This window comes from Epinephelus fuscoguttatus, linkage group LG10 (assembly GCF_011397635.1).
Source record: "Epinephelus fuscoguttatus linkage group LG10, E.fuscoguttatus.final_Chr_v1".
NCBI lineage: Eukaryota > Metazoa > Chordata > Actinopteri > Perciformes > Serranidae > Epinephelus > Epinephelus fuscoguttatus.
This window is the reverse complement of record NC_064761.1, coordinates 18,327,949-18,343,848: the sequence shown is the minus strand read 5'-3', so window position 1 is coordinate 18,343,848 and position 15,900 is coordinate 18,327,949. Positions and strand designations below refer to the sequence as shown.

At 41.7% G+C, this 15,900-nt stretch overlaps 1 protein-coding gene across 2 annotated transcripts in view; it reads right to left on the bottom strand.

Moving 5' to 3' along the window:
• dennd1b (DENN/MADD domain containing 1B) overlaps positions 1 to 15,040 on the bottom strand; it is a 117,864-nt gene extending 102,824 nt beyond the window's left edge. For both annotated transcript variants that reach the window (XM_049587363.1, XM_049587364.1), the window contains exons 1-2: positions 14,746 to 15,040; positions 14,046 to 14,110 (exon numbers count right to left, since the gene is read on the bottom strand). In XM_049587363.1, the coding sequence (XP_049443320.1) occupies positions 14,046 to 14,110; positions 14,746 to 14,762 (82 nt within the window). In that variant the 5' untranslated portion in view covers positions 14,763 to 15,040. The remainder of the gene's footprint in view (positions 1 to 14,045; positions 14,111 to 14,745) is intronic.
• Positions 15,041 to 15,900: the final 860 nt, after the last annotated feature.

Below are 15,900 nucleotides of genomic sequence, written 5' to 3'. Positions count from 1 at the left end.
ACACACATTCTACCCGCACTGGACCCGTTAATATCAGCCTGTTGTCACAGCTTTAATTCCTTGTCATCCACATTCACACAGGACCCAGAGACTGCTGCTAAACCAGCAATTTACTGGTGACAATAGATCTGAATACAGCTGCAACTGACAATGATTTTTAGTTTGTATTTTTTATTTTTTTGTAAATTAATAGTGTATCAAGAAAATGTGAGAACTGCCCATTATAATGTCCTAAAGCCCTTAAGAATCCATTCATTCATTTTCTGTAACTGCTTATACTGTTAGGGGACGCAGGGGGGCTGAAGCCTATCTCAGCTGACATTGGGCGAGAGGCAGGGTACACCCAGGGCAGGTCACCAGACTATCACAGGGCTGACATATAGAGACAGACAACCACACACACCTACAGCCAATTTAGGGTCACCAATTACCTAGTCTGAGTGGGCGGAAGTTTACTGCATAGAGCAGCCTCTCATTGGGCGAAACAAGCCACCCGCTGAAGTCCCGCCCTACCACCTCCGGTTGTGTAGCAGTTTTCAAGCGCACCGTTGCTGTGGCACCGCCAAGAGCAATTGTGATTGGTTGAAAGAAATTTTTAAAAAAAGCCGGGGCGTTTTTTTTCCTCTCTCCTTTTAAAGTGAGAGTCAGCGCAGCCAGACCTTTTTTTTCTTGAGAAAGGTATGGTGGTGAGACTACCAATAATCTAGCCTGCATGCCTTGAGACTGTGGGAGGAAGCCGAAGTGCCCAAAGAAAACCCAAACTGACATGGGGAGAACATGCAAACCCATGAAAAAAGAAAAAAGCAATCCACACACCAAAAGAGCTTCCGTATGCAATTTTTTATTTTGCGTGACGTTTCGAGCGTGATGCTCTTCCTCAGACTGCACATGCAAACCCCACACAGGAGAGCTCCCCCACCCTGTATTCGGACAAGGAACCCTCCTACTGTGAGGCAACAATGCTAACCATTGCACCACCACGCCACCCACGCCTAAAAATAAATCATCCAAATTTTGGCCATCTTATTTACCGTCAGTAGGCCAATAAATAAACACATGAAATATTTCCACACTAGACCTAATATCAACTGTATATTTGTTGTGTGTGGAGTTGTTCACATTCAATTCATTCATAGTAGCTGTTGCTGTGATTACACTGGAGCGTTAAGTATCTCTGAGATTTACAAAAGCAGAATTTATGACTAAAAGAGATTTAATTTGTCACCAGTGTCTAGTGTCTATCACGTTGAAAGTAATCCCAATATTTTTGTCAGAAACACATTTAGGATTCCATACTTAAGTCAAGGGTCTAAGGATAGAGAGGATCACATGCTGTACCTTGAGGCAAATTTGTGATTTTGGGCTTATAAATAAAATTGACTTCATTTAAAAGCCGAGCAGCAGTTCCACCCTGGTTAGAGGCAGGTCCTGAGGACTGGCTGCATAACAGATGTTAGCCTATTCACTCTGACCACAAATAAAGGTTAATCCTGCATCACTGTGTCAGTCTGAAATGGGTATTAGATGTTTATACAACTCCTAGCCACATCTAAACCAGTTCCACTGGAGCGAAATAACCAGAAATTATCTCACATCTAGGAAACGCACACAGTCAACATGAAGGTGGATGAAATGCTGGAAGGTGTGTGTGATTGTGTGTGCGTGTGTTGTGCGTGTGCATGTCCATTTACATGAAAACAAAGACCTTGTGGATGAAATACATGATATGTAATGATAAATGGTCTCAGACATTCACAAAGACATCAAGAATGACCTATATTTTCTGTCTTGAAAAAATAGGCCAGAACCCAAATTAAGGGCCAGTAGGGCTACTACATGCATGTAAACGCCACCGTCTTCACCGTAATTGTGTGGTGTTAGGCAACATAGGAGCAGCCTTGAATGGAGAGACATAGCCTCAGGGCATAGCTGTTGACATGTAAATAGTGGGGATAGAAGCCGAAATGACAGCACAGACAGTGGGCTTGTATGACTAGTTCTGCTTGACTTGGGTTTGGCCTTGGCCACAAAAATTAAGGTCTAAAGGACAACAGTCTACATGTCAGGATACCAGTACTCGTACCATGTCAATAAGTAGGTTGATTTCCATAATTGCCGGGGAAAATACATTTCTGTCTTTTACGTCATTCATCTTTTGGATCATTTTACATCAGTCTACATGACAGCAGCCCTGTGAGACCACAATACAACCTGAGACTGCATCCTTTGTAACAATCTATGCCTTCATCTGCTTCTTCCGTTTGTCTAAAAATAGGGTTTAAAGAACGCTGGAGATCCCCTGCAAAATGAATACTCATCATTTACATCATGTATTATTTCCTCACAATACAATACAAATAAGAGTGCTAGCATATTTGTATTAAACTCAATCCTAAATCAAAAACATTCACAGGTAAAAGGTTCCTGCAGGAAAATCTCAGAGAGAGTGGTGTCTTGTTTAATATGGTTGGAATCCTTCATATGAAAAGATTTACGAGCCTCTGGTATTGCTATCACTCCCACTGCACACGACAAGATATGTGGGCAGGTTGATGTAGTCATGAGTCAACCCCAAATCCTGTTAAAATCCTGTCATTATAAAGTCTTCTCAATATGACAGTCACGAAAGTCAACATATTTTTGAGCAAAGCTTTTTTTTTTTTTTTTTATGAAATCCAATTTGCCAGACTAGGGACAGATTAACATCACTAAAGCTACATTAAAGCAGGAGCTGCAGTAATCCTGTTCAATTGTGGGCTAAACTAGGCCACATTGGCATTACATGCATAAGAACCAGCCAATCATTGTTCTTTGACTCACAATACTTGTTTTGTGTGCGTGCGTGTTTGGCTGTACATGCTCGTGCCATCTGCTGTGCTGAACATATACACTTCCTAGCCATCTATTGTCATCCTTTGACATGATACATGTGAAGAAGAGCTTAGCTTCGAGATGACACTAGCGATTTTTTGGAAGCTGAATTCAGCTGGACGTTATCCTAGCCTTTGCATCATGCTTTTTATTTTTAAACACATAAAATTCCCACAGCTCTCTGGAGCATAGCTTAAGAGTGGTCACAAGGGAGTAAATTCATCTGCCACCGCACAAAGATGTACGGCGCACGCACACAGACACACACAAACAAAACACGAGCCACCGACAACAATGCTGCGAGGCTGCAAGTGGGGGTGATGTGATGAAACCCTTCTGCATTCATCAAATTCATCTCATTTTAAATCATTGATCGGGTCCCTACTTTTCCCCACTTTTTCGCCGCGGAAAGGGGAAGTCTAAAAATAGCCTGTGAACGTCAGTGCCTAGAAGTCTTTCCATGTTCTCCCAGTCTGGCAGCATTAGTGAATTCAGATGAGCCTCCTGCAGCTCTCACAGCCTCTGCGTCTCTTTCTCATGCACACTCACACACATGCGTGCGGCCGTGCACACGCGCACACATGCAGCCATACATGTACAACACACTATTCACTTAAACATGTACCTGCTATCGCACACAAAAAACAGTTTGCCCCTGGAGTTTCAGTACTGCGTCAGTGAGTGGGAAAGCTCAGCCAGCAACCCCCTCAGTACCTCACCTCTCAGTTTATAGACTACTGCCATCAGCATATCCACCACCTCCTTCATCCTCTCTCCCTATCTCCCTGCCCCACCCTGTCTCGTTTTGCCCCAGTTCTTCATGCTCTGCCCAATAATACTTGGTGCTCTGAAGAAACAACAGAGAAGTCAACTTACAGCTGTCCTGCTGGTGGTGGATGCATGTGTGTATGTGTGCGTTTGCCAAAACATGTGTAGCGAGGTCGCATGGCACCACCTGAAAAGTCACAGTAACTTGTTCACTCTCTCCGTTCTCCCTGTAGGGCCCGTCTGTCCCTGTCATAACGAGTGATAATCAAAAAGGGGCGCGAGAACAATTGCGCCTGTGCAAATGTGTGATCACAGAGAAAAAGTTGCTATGTTGGAGGAAGAACAGGTAGAGACAGGATATACAAAGTGTGAGTGAAACACGTATGCCTGAAAAAAGCAGCTGTTCCTGGACAGATTGAACAGAGATTAGCAATGACTGGGAATTTTGCGTCAACACAAACAGAGCCCGAACAACAAAACCAGGTTATGCACTGAATGCTTAATTCTCCTGCATTAAAATCGTGAAAATGTATTGTAATATTTGCAGGTTATCATTATTGCCAGATGAATCTCTTGGAATTTCATTGGTGCCTTTACCTGGCTAACGGCTCACATGTCAAGTGTCTGCACTGGCCAAAAACGAAACTATTTTTAGCCTGAACTTCACCATATAATCTGAAACAGAGCCAGCCAGGGTGAAATGTGAGGACAACACTTGTTTCCATCTCTTTTAAATAAGAAAAGAGCTGGAACTAAACCCAGTGAGCAGCAGGCCACCACACATTTACTGAATGGATGAGTGACTGCGAGCAGGGAGCTACAAATGACTCCAGACACGGACAAAAGAACAAGGCTGTAGAGCACTGAGAGAGGCAGTAACACTAGCTGGCCAACTTTGTCTTCTGGATAACTAAAATAGAAATACAAACAAGTCTTGTGTTACATCTATTATTGTGTAGCGGAGGTAGGACCAGGTCACTGTTTCTGCAAGTCACAAGAAAGTCTTACATCTTTGCACTCAAGTCCGAAGTCAAGACAGGCAAGTCCTAATTTAAGTCCCAAGCCCTAAACTTTGATTTTCGAGTCCTTAACAAGTCATAATGGACTCTTCACCATGCAATGCCATTCTAACAACGGAGTAACAGTATATTACATTTACAAAAATAATGAATGCTTTTTAAAAGTTGTATTTGTTTGTTTCGACTTGCACGTTTTGCATACTACATTTGGTGTTTTGTTGACCACAGTTCAGTGTTTGTACACTAACAAAAAAATAACTGTGGACTTGCTTGCTAGTTGATATAGGATTGACTCATGGTATATTTTTTAAGTAACATACTTTTGACATACTTTTTGAGCTTTGGGCTTAGGGGAAGGTATAACAAATTTTTAAGTCAAAGGTTCAAGTCATGTGTCATTGGTGGTAAAATACGGGTAGGGCTAAAAAATCTCTTTTGAGTTTGTCAAGTTGAGTCTGAAGTCATCAAACTTATGACTCTTGTCTGACTCGGGTCCAAACCTCTGCTGTGTCGCACAAAGGAAAAACTGGGAAGAAAAGCAAAGCACAAGAGAGAATCCATCTTGGAAACTGAATTCACATTGCTGATCATATCAAACAACAACGTAGTCTTGATTTGTGGACATGTAACTATTCCAAAAACAGTAAAGGAGATTTGAAATACATGGTCAATAACGCAGATGCAGGTTTTGGTACATATTCAAGTCTTACTGGTCCTACTCCATTTAAAATCGCATTACATTTCACAACAGTCATTTCAATGCGTAACCTGAACTAGGGCTGGGTGATAAAACAATAACAATAATTATCATGACAGATAAGATGTGTAACAAAAATTTGATAAATGTTTGATGCAATTAAGCCAAACAATGAAAGAGGGGGTGATAATGCACCGTGAATGCTAGCTGCCACCTGCCACTAAACAGAAGAAGAAGATGAAGAAGAAAATGAGACCTGCCACCAAGGCTTGCCATCACTAAGCTAATGCAGTCAACATGCTTATGTGTATGGTAACCTTATAAAGTTAAAACAACGTTCAACATGCTCATAAGGTTATTTTTTAGTATGACTGTTTTTACAACGGATAACGGCGCTGGGCTACCCCATGGTTAAATTTGCCACATAACATCAGCTACAGTGGTTGCATAGATGGTTGACTCAGCTTATACTAATGGTAAGTTAGAGGGTTAATGTTACGTTAGTTGCGGCTGTTTCACTGAAATTAAATAATATCATGTAAATAAAGGTTACTAAACGTAACATGAATAAACTTTAATACATTAACTCATTCTCAAGTCAAACAGATAGTCTTTATTAGCAATGAATAAATGATCCAGCGTTACTTTACAACCACATCAAAATCTTCAAAGCATAAATCACATTTTATATGTTTAAAACTTACTGACCACAGTTGACGTTTTTGTCTATTTTGTTTACATTGACAGCTAGAACACAAAATATTTAAACCGTCTGTACAAAGAGTTTGACATGCTGCTGTCCAGAATTTAGATATCTCTAATTTATTGTTTTATTATTGACAGTATTTTGATTATAACAGATTTGAAACTACCTCAGATTTGTGAAATGTTCCACTGTTTTGCAAATGTCTGTCATGTCCCGATAATAAAGAATAGCTGAAACCACTCCGGAGCAAAAAAAAAAAAAAAAAACAGCCTTTAAACTTGAAAGAATGAATTATTTGACATTTATTGTGATAACTGTTGATGTCTACTGATGCAAATATTTTTAGCATTAAAACATTTTTGGCCCTATCCCCCAGCTCATTGAGTTGTTCTGATTCTGTGCAAACTGTCATGCACTGCTTACTGCAACACATTAACTGGGCACTTTGGACACAGTGGCCCATCATATGTCTAATGTCTTAGTATGCCATGTCATTAACAGTGCTCACAAAAGGAAAGGGCATCAGCACATAAACAAACAACCCCAAATATCCATCCACCGCCACCCCGCATGCAGACAAAAGACGAGGTTAGGCTGCTAAAAGTTAGACTGTGGGTCAGACATGATCCTATAGACACTCAGGACATGAAGTGGGAGGGGATTTCTCAAAGTTCACTCACACTGTGGTCATTACCATACCATAGCAGGGAAGTTAAGAGACTTCCTCAATTTGCTTCAGAGGAAACCAATAAAAGACAACAAAGACTTGGGTGATATCTGACTCTGTGTAAAAGAGCCAATTTAGTAAAGTCACATGGGTGAGACAAAAGAGAAAGGCAGAAGGGTTGTGAGATAAACAAAGTGTGAGACCCCGGGGTCCTCTCAGGAGTGTGAGTGGAGGAGTGTGGCCTCTCTAATGACCAATCAACACCCTCCTTGCTGCCATGGCATCTGTTAGTACTCCAATGGCCTCCCATCTGAGTGTGAGCCTACCGTGAACTCAACACGCAGTCGGAATCCAATCAGACTGCAGATCCAACAAAGCGCAGGTCAAGGAGCAATTCTGACATTTTACAGAATGTCAACGTTCAACCTTTTCTAAAAGTTCTACTACACGGGAGTTTTGCTCTATGAATACGAAGGGTGGAAATGCGAAGGGGTGAAAGCCAAAGGAAAAAAAAAAGGAACATCACAGCGCTGCTTGAGGGGGCTACAGCAGAAAAAGAAGCAGATTGATAACTAACTAGCGAGCAGTAGGTGACACTGTGAGACCTCCGGGTCTCAGTGAAAATGTTCTTAGGATACAGAACAAAAGTAACTTTTCATAGTTGGACAAAGTGAAGCTATAAGGCCGTGTGAATCAAAGAGCAAATTATGTATACCCTACACTATTGCTTTCTGGTCCCCAAACCAATGCAAGTGCGCTTATATTTTAAGTGCAGCCTTTTTTAATAACAGTGAGAAGAAATCTTGTGAAACCAGAGCGGCCAATAAATCTATCACTTATCTCAAACTAAAAAAAAGACACATGCCCAGTGATAAACAACTGACAGGCACAAACATGAGATGAAAACAAGATATGTGCTTTCACCCACTCTCTAAGGCTAAACGATGTCATGTGCTGCGCCTGTGCAGGTTATAAAGGAAGTCAGTTTATCATATAGGCATGGAAAAACATTCACATTCATTCTGACAATTTAGAGCTCCCAATTCATCTGACCTGTGAAAAGGACAGAGGGTGTCATACGCTGTACACACTGTAAAGCCCCCTCAGGCAAATTTGTGATTTGTGATATTGGGCTAAAAAAATGACTTGACTTGACCTGCATGTCTGAACTGAGGCAGGAATGCAGCAAGTGTGCACAGAAAAAGCATGCAAAGCAAAACACAGAAAGAAGAACCAGGCCAGATTTTAAACCCAAGACTGTAGCCCTGTGAGGCAGCAGTGCTAACCAAACTGCCCTCAGTGAAGGGCTTTTTTTAAAAAACAATAAATCGTTACCCTAATTGCAGCATGAATGTTGCAGTAAAATTGATTCGCTGATCTATTAAGTTTATTGCTTTGTTACTGGGAACAATCTGGCTGGAGGGAGCAGGCGAGGACAGGTAGCATCTGTCCCCACCTACTGCCTTGGCAGCATTAGCGTCATCTGCTAGCTTTGGCAGCATCTTGGAAGCACATCAATATGGCTTTATGTAGCCAGGGCCGCTAGTAGCTAGCATGCCAGTCACGCTCTCAGGCAACGCTCGCTCACAGCCCGAGCATCCACGGAGCACTGAGCCAACAGAGCTAAGCGGAACTGAGCTCGGGCTGAACAGGGAGGCCAGGTCTCCGTGGACGTGCATGAGGAAAAAGGGCCAGTGTCTGTCATCTATCCACACATCCGTGGATAGAAATGTGGGGCCAAGTCCAGATATGAACACTGTCACCACTGTAGGTGTGAGCTTTATTTTCTTGCTTTTCTTTTTCTCCATCTACACTTGTGTTAAGGAATGTTGATGCTCTCGTCAAATCTCAAAAGCTACTGTATTAAAATCAAATCTGAAGGGTGATGGACTGTCTGTTCCTACCTGCACCACTGATGTTATGTTGTTCCCACAAGCGTTTGCCAAAAGACGGGGGGAAATCAAACCTACCCATGGGAGTAATAATTGGGACTTTGTCCAGCGGGAACAAACACTGGCAGAGTTATTTATTCAAAATGACATGCTTCTAGCGACACACTAACAACCAGCACTCTCCTTGACCACAGTAAGACAAAAACTTGATGTGGATGCCTGTGAATCAGACTTGATGTTGGGACTAAAAGGTCATACATCAATAGCAGCAAAGTCCATGTAATGCAGAGTAGCTGAATGGCCCTGTTGGCTGAACATCACAGATCTTCAGGAATCTTATGAGACTGTGTTAACAGCAGTGTACGTGACAGTCAAATCTGTCCAGAGCATTTGACAACAAAGTACAAAGAGTAGTGGAATTGATTTTAAAGCGGACAGTTTTCTGGTTTTTATCACGGGAAATACAAAGTGAAAAAAAATGTGCTGAATTGGCAGCTGCACCTCGGGACTATCTTTAACAATGCTTAGTTACAAGGGATGCAAGTTTTAAACTGCTTCCTTCAAGGTGCCCTGTGGAGGGTTTTTTTTGTAAACAAGCTATGTTTACTTTCAGTGTTACTCACCGAGACGCACAGCGTGTATCCTTGAGGTCTATATGTGTCAAATGCATTTCCTCCCTCTTAAACATTTTTCAAGTGTTTTCAATTCAAAACTTTATTGCCATGTCAACACAGATGATAAGAATTTGCCTCAGTGCAGCTCTTAAAAACAGACAAAAAAGACTACACACATAAATAAATAAAATATGTCAAATGAGTGCACAACATACACAATATGATCAAGTCCTTAAGTGCTTTGTGCTGCTAACCTGCCTACTTTTAAAGTGCCTGTTGGCTAATACTTGCTGTACTACTACAAGTGCTTATGTGTCAGAGTGCAAGTGTTGAACAGCCTCAGGATATGTGCTATTCCTAAAGCGAGATGTCCTACACCTAAAACCTTGGAATTCCATACTGGAGGGGAAGTATTTGAAAAAGGAGCTAGCAGGGGTGAAAGGAGTCAGCGATGGCCGTCTGCGTCTTGCGTCTGAAACCTGTGGCATATATAGAGGAGACAGAGGGAAGGTCACAGCCAATGACCATTGATGTTGTGCATACAACTCTTTCCAACTGTCCCCTCTCAAGACGGGTTGTCTTGCCCTACCACGCTGTGACTGAGAAGGCGAGGACACTCACCACAGTAGTTCTGTAGGAGTGCAGCATCGCCTCTCCAGTCAAACCAAACTTTTTAAAGCTGGCGCAGAAAGTTTAGCTTCTGGTGGGCGTTGTTAATTATATGGCTGGTGTTGGCATCCCACATCAGCATCAATCCAGCATTGTTTACATCCATGCTTACTAGCCTACAGTCTTCTTCTTTAATGCCTTTGCTGGCACACTGCAGCGTATCTTGGCATGTTACCACCACCTGTTGTGTCAGTGGAATAGTACTGCAGCATTGGTAGGACTGTGTATGACATCCCCCACATGTGCTCATCATGATAAACAAAACTACAAAACCCACTCACAGAAAATATCCATAGCATTAGTAGAGGTTAAAAGGTCCACAGGGAACCATAGTAATGATAAATAATTAATGATAAAATTGATTAATCATAAGAGACTTTTAAAACTCAAAATAATTTGCTTTTGATATTACATCAGCTTTTTTGCAACACAATCTCCCAAGCTGAAGAGTCATGCTGTTGCTCAAAACTGCCACTCCCACTCTGTTACTTGGTAGTCAGAAAAAGGCCACACAATATGCAAACAGTTCAAATTATTCTGCACAACTTAAGTATTGTTCTGGAGGAAGTAAATGACACTATTTGCAGAGCACTTGAACAAGGTCTAAGCCTTTCTTTCAATAACAAAAAGGCCTGCACAAATACCTGTATAAAGCAGAAATTTCCCCAGATTGGCTGATTACAATCAGATGCTTTTTATTTCAAAATATGTGGATAACTCAGTAGTCAAGAACGGGTTGTGTGCTGCTTAGTGAAACTATGTGCAACACATATTTGCAAGGGGGACTTAGTGAAGGAAGAGGCAACCACAGTGTTCAAGTTACCTGAAAATCTGCAGGCGCTTACTTCAGTTTGGGTCAAGTCAAAATCCAGCGAGTTGTCCAAGTAAGCAACACCTTTTTCTGTGTTGTCACACCACGCCTGTATCACTTGTTTTTAATAGTGCACACGTTGTCGTTATCTATGGAAAGTCAACATAGCTTTAGCTACTTAAACAAGCCACAGATGGACAGATTTCCAATGCCAATTTTGCTCTTTGTCAGTTGATATATTTTTCGGTTAAAGTCTTAACAGTGATTAGTTAGTTATTGATTAATTATTAAAATCAGTATTAATAATTCAGCACGCAGGTCTGGGCTTAGGAGAGCCCGTCACTTAGAGAATTACACCAAAATGTTACGTTTATAATGAGTGAGCAACCTATTCTGAGATCGCCATATTCAAAAGGTCACTGAGAAACAACTTAATAAAAAATTAGCCTATTGCAAGCCTGTCTGCAAACATGTGGGTGTTTTCTGCATACATATCGCTGACTACAGAAGGTGTGAAACCCAGTTAACACAGGAAGTTGAGGGAAAGGTGTACTGACCATCTATAAAGGGCTGAGCTAAAATTGTCTGACAACACCGCAGGTTTCTCTGCAGTTTGCTCTTGTCTAGTAGTATTAACAAAGGGGACTACCTCCTACACTACAACACTATCATGCCATGCTAACGCACATGGATCTAGTTTCAGACCTGCGGGACCAGGATGCGGTAAGTGTGGCCAAACAGTGGTATGACATCGGCATAACCCTGCACCCTGCACACACCTAGCTTTCCAGACACTCAAAGAGGACACCCTTCCAGTCACTCTAAAGCAAGCCATTACAAACTAGTTGGCTGATAGAGGGAGTACACAAAAACTGAAACACAGCCAAAATCAATCTAAAATTAAACTTGTATTCCCTAAACTGCAAGGAGGAGATATGAGAAATATGAGCAAGCTGAAACCTTCCACCACTTCTCAAAATGCTCAAATGTTCTGCACCATGTTGCTATGACAATTTAATTATAGTCTATCATGATTACACTGTTGTTTGTTTGCTTCTGTGAGTTAGTGGGAAGATAATGTGTGAATGTGAAGTGGTGCTTTTTGGCAAAGTACCTAATGTTTGGCTGAAGGAGAAACATCTCTAGTTTGTGGAGAGTGACCGTGTAGCTAGCCAAAGCTGGTGTGTTATGACTCATAGCATTAACCCTTTCAGCTCCTACTAAAAGTCAGCACTACAGAATTGAGGTAAATGCATACGCAACTATCAGACAGGTCAAATTTTAGGGCCTCGTGCATGTGTACATATGTAATATTCACATACAATCAATCCATTCATGCCTGGTACAATGACAGCAGTCCATTTAGCACAGTTTCAGCATTTCATTTCATACAGAAAGCAGCTAAACCCAAGTCAAATAAAGGGAAATTGATCAGATTCAGAGAGAAGTGATTCATTCCTCAAATGGTTACCTGAAACTATTCCTTTAAAAAAAATCCACCACAACCCTAAGCCTCTGCTGGCAGACGGTGCACTTCTACATCATGACAATGGCCTCAACAGGGACATTCTTACATCCAATCAGGACTCAACACAGGGCAAAAAGAGCATTTCGGTCAAATGACTGAGCAGAATGCATATGTTCAATTTGACCTGAGGGGTGTGCAAACGTTGCTCTGTAGCTGTACTCCAGGGAGCAAGAGTCCGGATATGAGTCTGACCCTGGATCATACATGAGGGGAAGTCAGTTATTACAGCACAGGCCGGTGGTTTATGAGTTTGGTTTAAAATCCAATATCAGATCTACATCCAAGGACAACTCTGAGTCTACTCTGGTCAGCTCAGCAGCTGCACAAGTGAACCGTCCACATAACACCTCTTTAACGTCAAAGCTGAGTGGGCAAAATAAGACAGCTAGTGTAATGTACCGTGAAAATGTTTTTACATGATATTTGACTTATGGCCGACACTGGATATTGATGTGAAATATAGGTTACTTTATTTCCCATATTCATAAAAGGTAGAATATGGTGTTGTTCTTCATTGGCCACAGCCATTTCCCGAGCTAGTCTGAACACTTTTTGTCCTGGCCACCAGTGCTGGAATGTTTGACCACTGCAAACAGCAGTACGGTTCATGCAGCTTGCTGACCCAAGCATGATCTTTCTAAAACAATCTTTGTGGGGTCACGGTTACAAGAGAAATGTCTGCACTGGTTAACTTATGGTCAGGCCTAATAAAGGAACAGTGTAGACTGGAAAATCAGTCAAATAAATTGAGAATGCTTAACAAAGTCTTGCAGCAGCTAACATCTCTGACAGTTTTACAGCTGAAATCAGTTGTGACCTTCTCTTGTCCTCAGGATCCTGATAGAGTGGAGCACACGTTATAACACCACAGACATAATGATTGCTCTCATTGTGCAAGACTGGACTCAGTCATGCAGTCAAGTTATGTGACACCCGTTGTATGACTTAAAATACTGTGCAGAAACACTATTGCTAACGCTGCATGACATCTTGGCTGTACAGCCTTACAATTACTGTAATTATACAACAAACAATCATTTTTACAAACACATGGCTTACAAAAAATACAACTGGGAAGCACACATGAACTTATTTATGAAGATGAACTCACAACCACTTCCAACATTTAAAACTCTTGTTTGTTTTGCTTTTTTAAATAATTAATTGTTCACAATTTCCCAAGGGGACATCTTTACATGTCATGTTTTGTCGCAGAAAATCATGACTTTTGGGATGCTGCAAACTAAAAATATCTGTCATTCTCGTCTGATAAAACACTTAAAGAATGACTGGTTGTTAAAATTGCTGACAATTCATTTTACGCCAACCATCTCATCATTTCAGCACTGACAGATAGTAATTCATTGATCCCAAACTGGGAAATTCTTTTGTTACAGCAGCAAGTAATCAAACAGTATTTGGACATCAGAATACAGAAATATAAAATATATGCAAAATTTAAATATACAAGAGAAATACACAGGAATAAAATAAAAACATCAACACTGCAGGAGTAAAGAAAGTGAGGTAGAGGTTGTAGAAAATGTGCAAAATAGCTTTAAATGTGCAATTGGTTATGACCAGCAGTGCATCAAATAGATGTAAAAAGTATTAAAAATTGATACGACCTATTAAAGGCTGCAACAAATCATTATTTTGATTATCCCTTAATCGGCTAATCACTTCCTCAATTGACCAATAGATAACTGCATGACATTTAGAAACTTTTCCATTTTACTTGTCCACACCAAGCAGATCACATACTGACAGCACATTATCAATGGAAATAGTGACATCACCTACCCTCATTTTCAGATGTTGGACATGCCACCTGTACAACCAGATCAAATGTTCTGTCTGGATTCTCCCTGCAAAGAACAAAACAGTGTTTACTCGGGGGGAGATAAGGGGGCAGCTGTTGTTATTACACACAATCACAGGCAACAAGTGTGTACTCAGCATTGGCTCACACAGCCACTGTGCTGAATACCACTACATGTGCATTAGTGTTACATTAGCAACCACATAGTGCAGCTGCCCTACTTAACGTGCGTCATGTTGTCAATACCGGGTAATGTCAATAACCGCTTGTTAGCCGAAGCTGGTGGTGATTTAGTGTGTGAGAATGAGAAGTTTTCTTATCTGTGACAACGTTATGTGGCCAAACCTGGGTCACGGGACCCGGTGTTACAGCGGTCGCTCGGTGTCGTGTCGTGTCCACATGTAACGTATTTAACGCCGTCTGCTTGGCTAGCGGAGCTGCTAATTGGTGGTCAGCTAGTAGACGGAGCAACAGACTGACCCAAATGCTGTCGAGCCAGCTGGCCTGGCGGTTAAATCCACTGCTGGAGATGGCTCACGTTACGGCCAAACATTCCTTCGTATATCTCGGCTCTGAGTTAACGTTACAACGGACAACACATTAGCCGTTAGCTCGACAGCTCTCTATATTAAGAAGCGACAGAGAGAGGGGGGATAAAAAACACAAACTCAGGCGTCTTACTTTATTCTGCTGTCCATGGTTTAGCTACAACATCGCGACAACTCCGTGCTGTCGGCGGCTCTGCTCTGCTCTGCTCGGAGTATTTCCACCTCGTCCTTCCTCAGTCTCAGCCGTCACTTCGTCTGCCTTATCTGATACCGGTCGAAAGCTGCAGCCACCGCATGCTTGTAGAGGTGGGATATAATGGTAGTTTGTGCCGTCCTTCTGCCGTTTAATGTAGCCTGAATTCCCCCTCTACTTCAGCACCACGGCGCTTATTTCCCACAACAAACACCACTCCAGGAAGTGCTGTCAAAGATTTGGTGACGTCAGCGCGTCAGATGAGCACCTTGCTGCTGTTGTTTCTGCCTGCAAGCATCCTTCTTCCACTTAAACATGAGTAACAGGCAGGATACACACAGCAGACCTGAACTGTGTGATTCACGCCTCCGATGAAAAACCTGTGTCCCAATGAGACTGTTATTAATATAGTAATTGTGGCAGCGGTAGCCTTCAGCAGTGGCTCCCAAAGTGGGGTCCCTGAACCATCAGGGGTCCTTGAGAGGGCTTCCAAAATGAGAAGTAGTTTGAGCCAGTATTAATAGATGTTTGGGTCACTTGAGGCTTCCTAAACAACCTGCAAATACATTATAACATCACATATTAGCATCATCCTCCTACAGAGTTGCTAAGCTGAACATAATAGCAAACAGTTGTAGTATGCGTGTAGAACAGGGGTGTCAAACTCATTTTAGCTCATGGGCCACATACAGCCCAATTTGATCTCAAGTGGGCCAGTACAGTGAAACCACTGCATAAAAAGTTTACCTTTTTAGTGTAAAGAAGGACATTCTGAAAACGCTCACCCATTTACAAAACAAATGATGAACAGCCCTCAATATCCTCAAAAATTATGTGTAAATTCAACAGTATGTCTCATTTTTGTCCACATTCAGTCAGTCTACTACTCACTCTCATTACATGTGTATTTTTTCATAATTTACCATGAAAGAGGAAGCTATTGCGAAAGAAGGTGAAGTCACCCCCTGCCTTACAAACCATTTACAGTCTGAAGTTTTGTCAGTGCGTCAGCAGCAGAGTTACAATATGGTTTTAAGATAGAAGTCTGACACAGATTATTTTGGTTGACAGTATTTTGCACAATGTTCAATATCC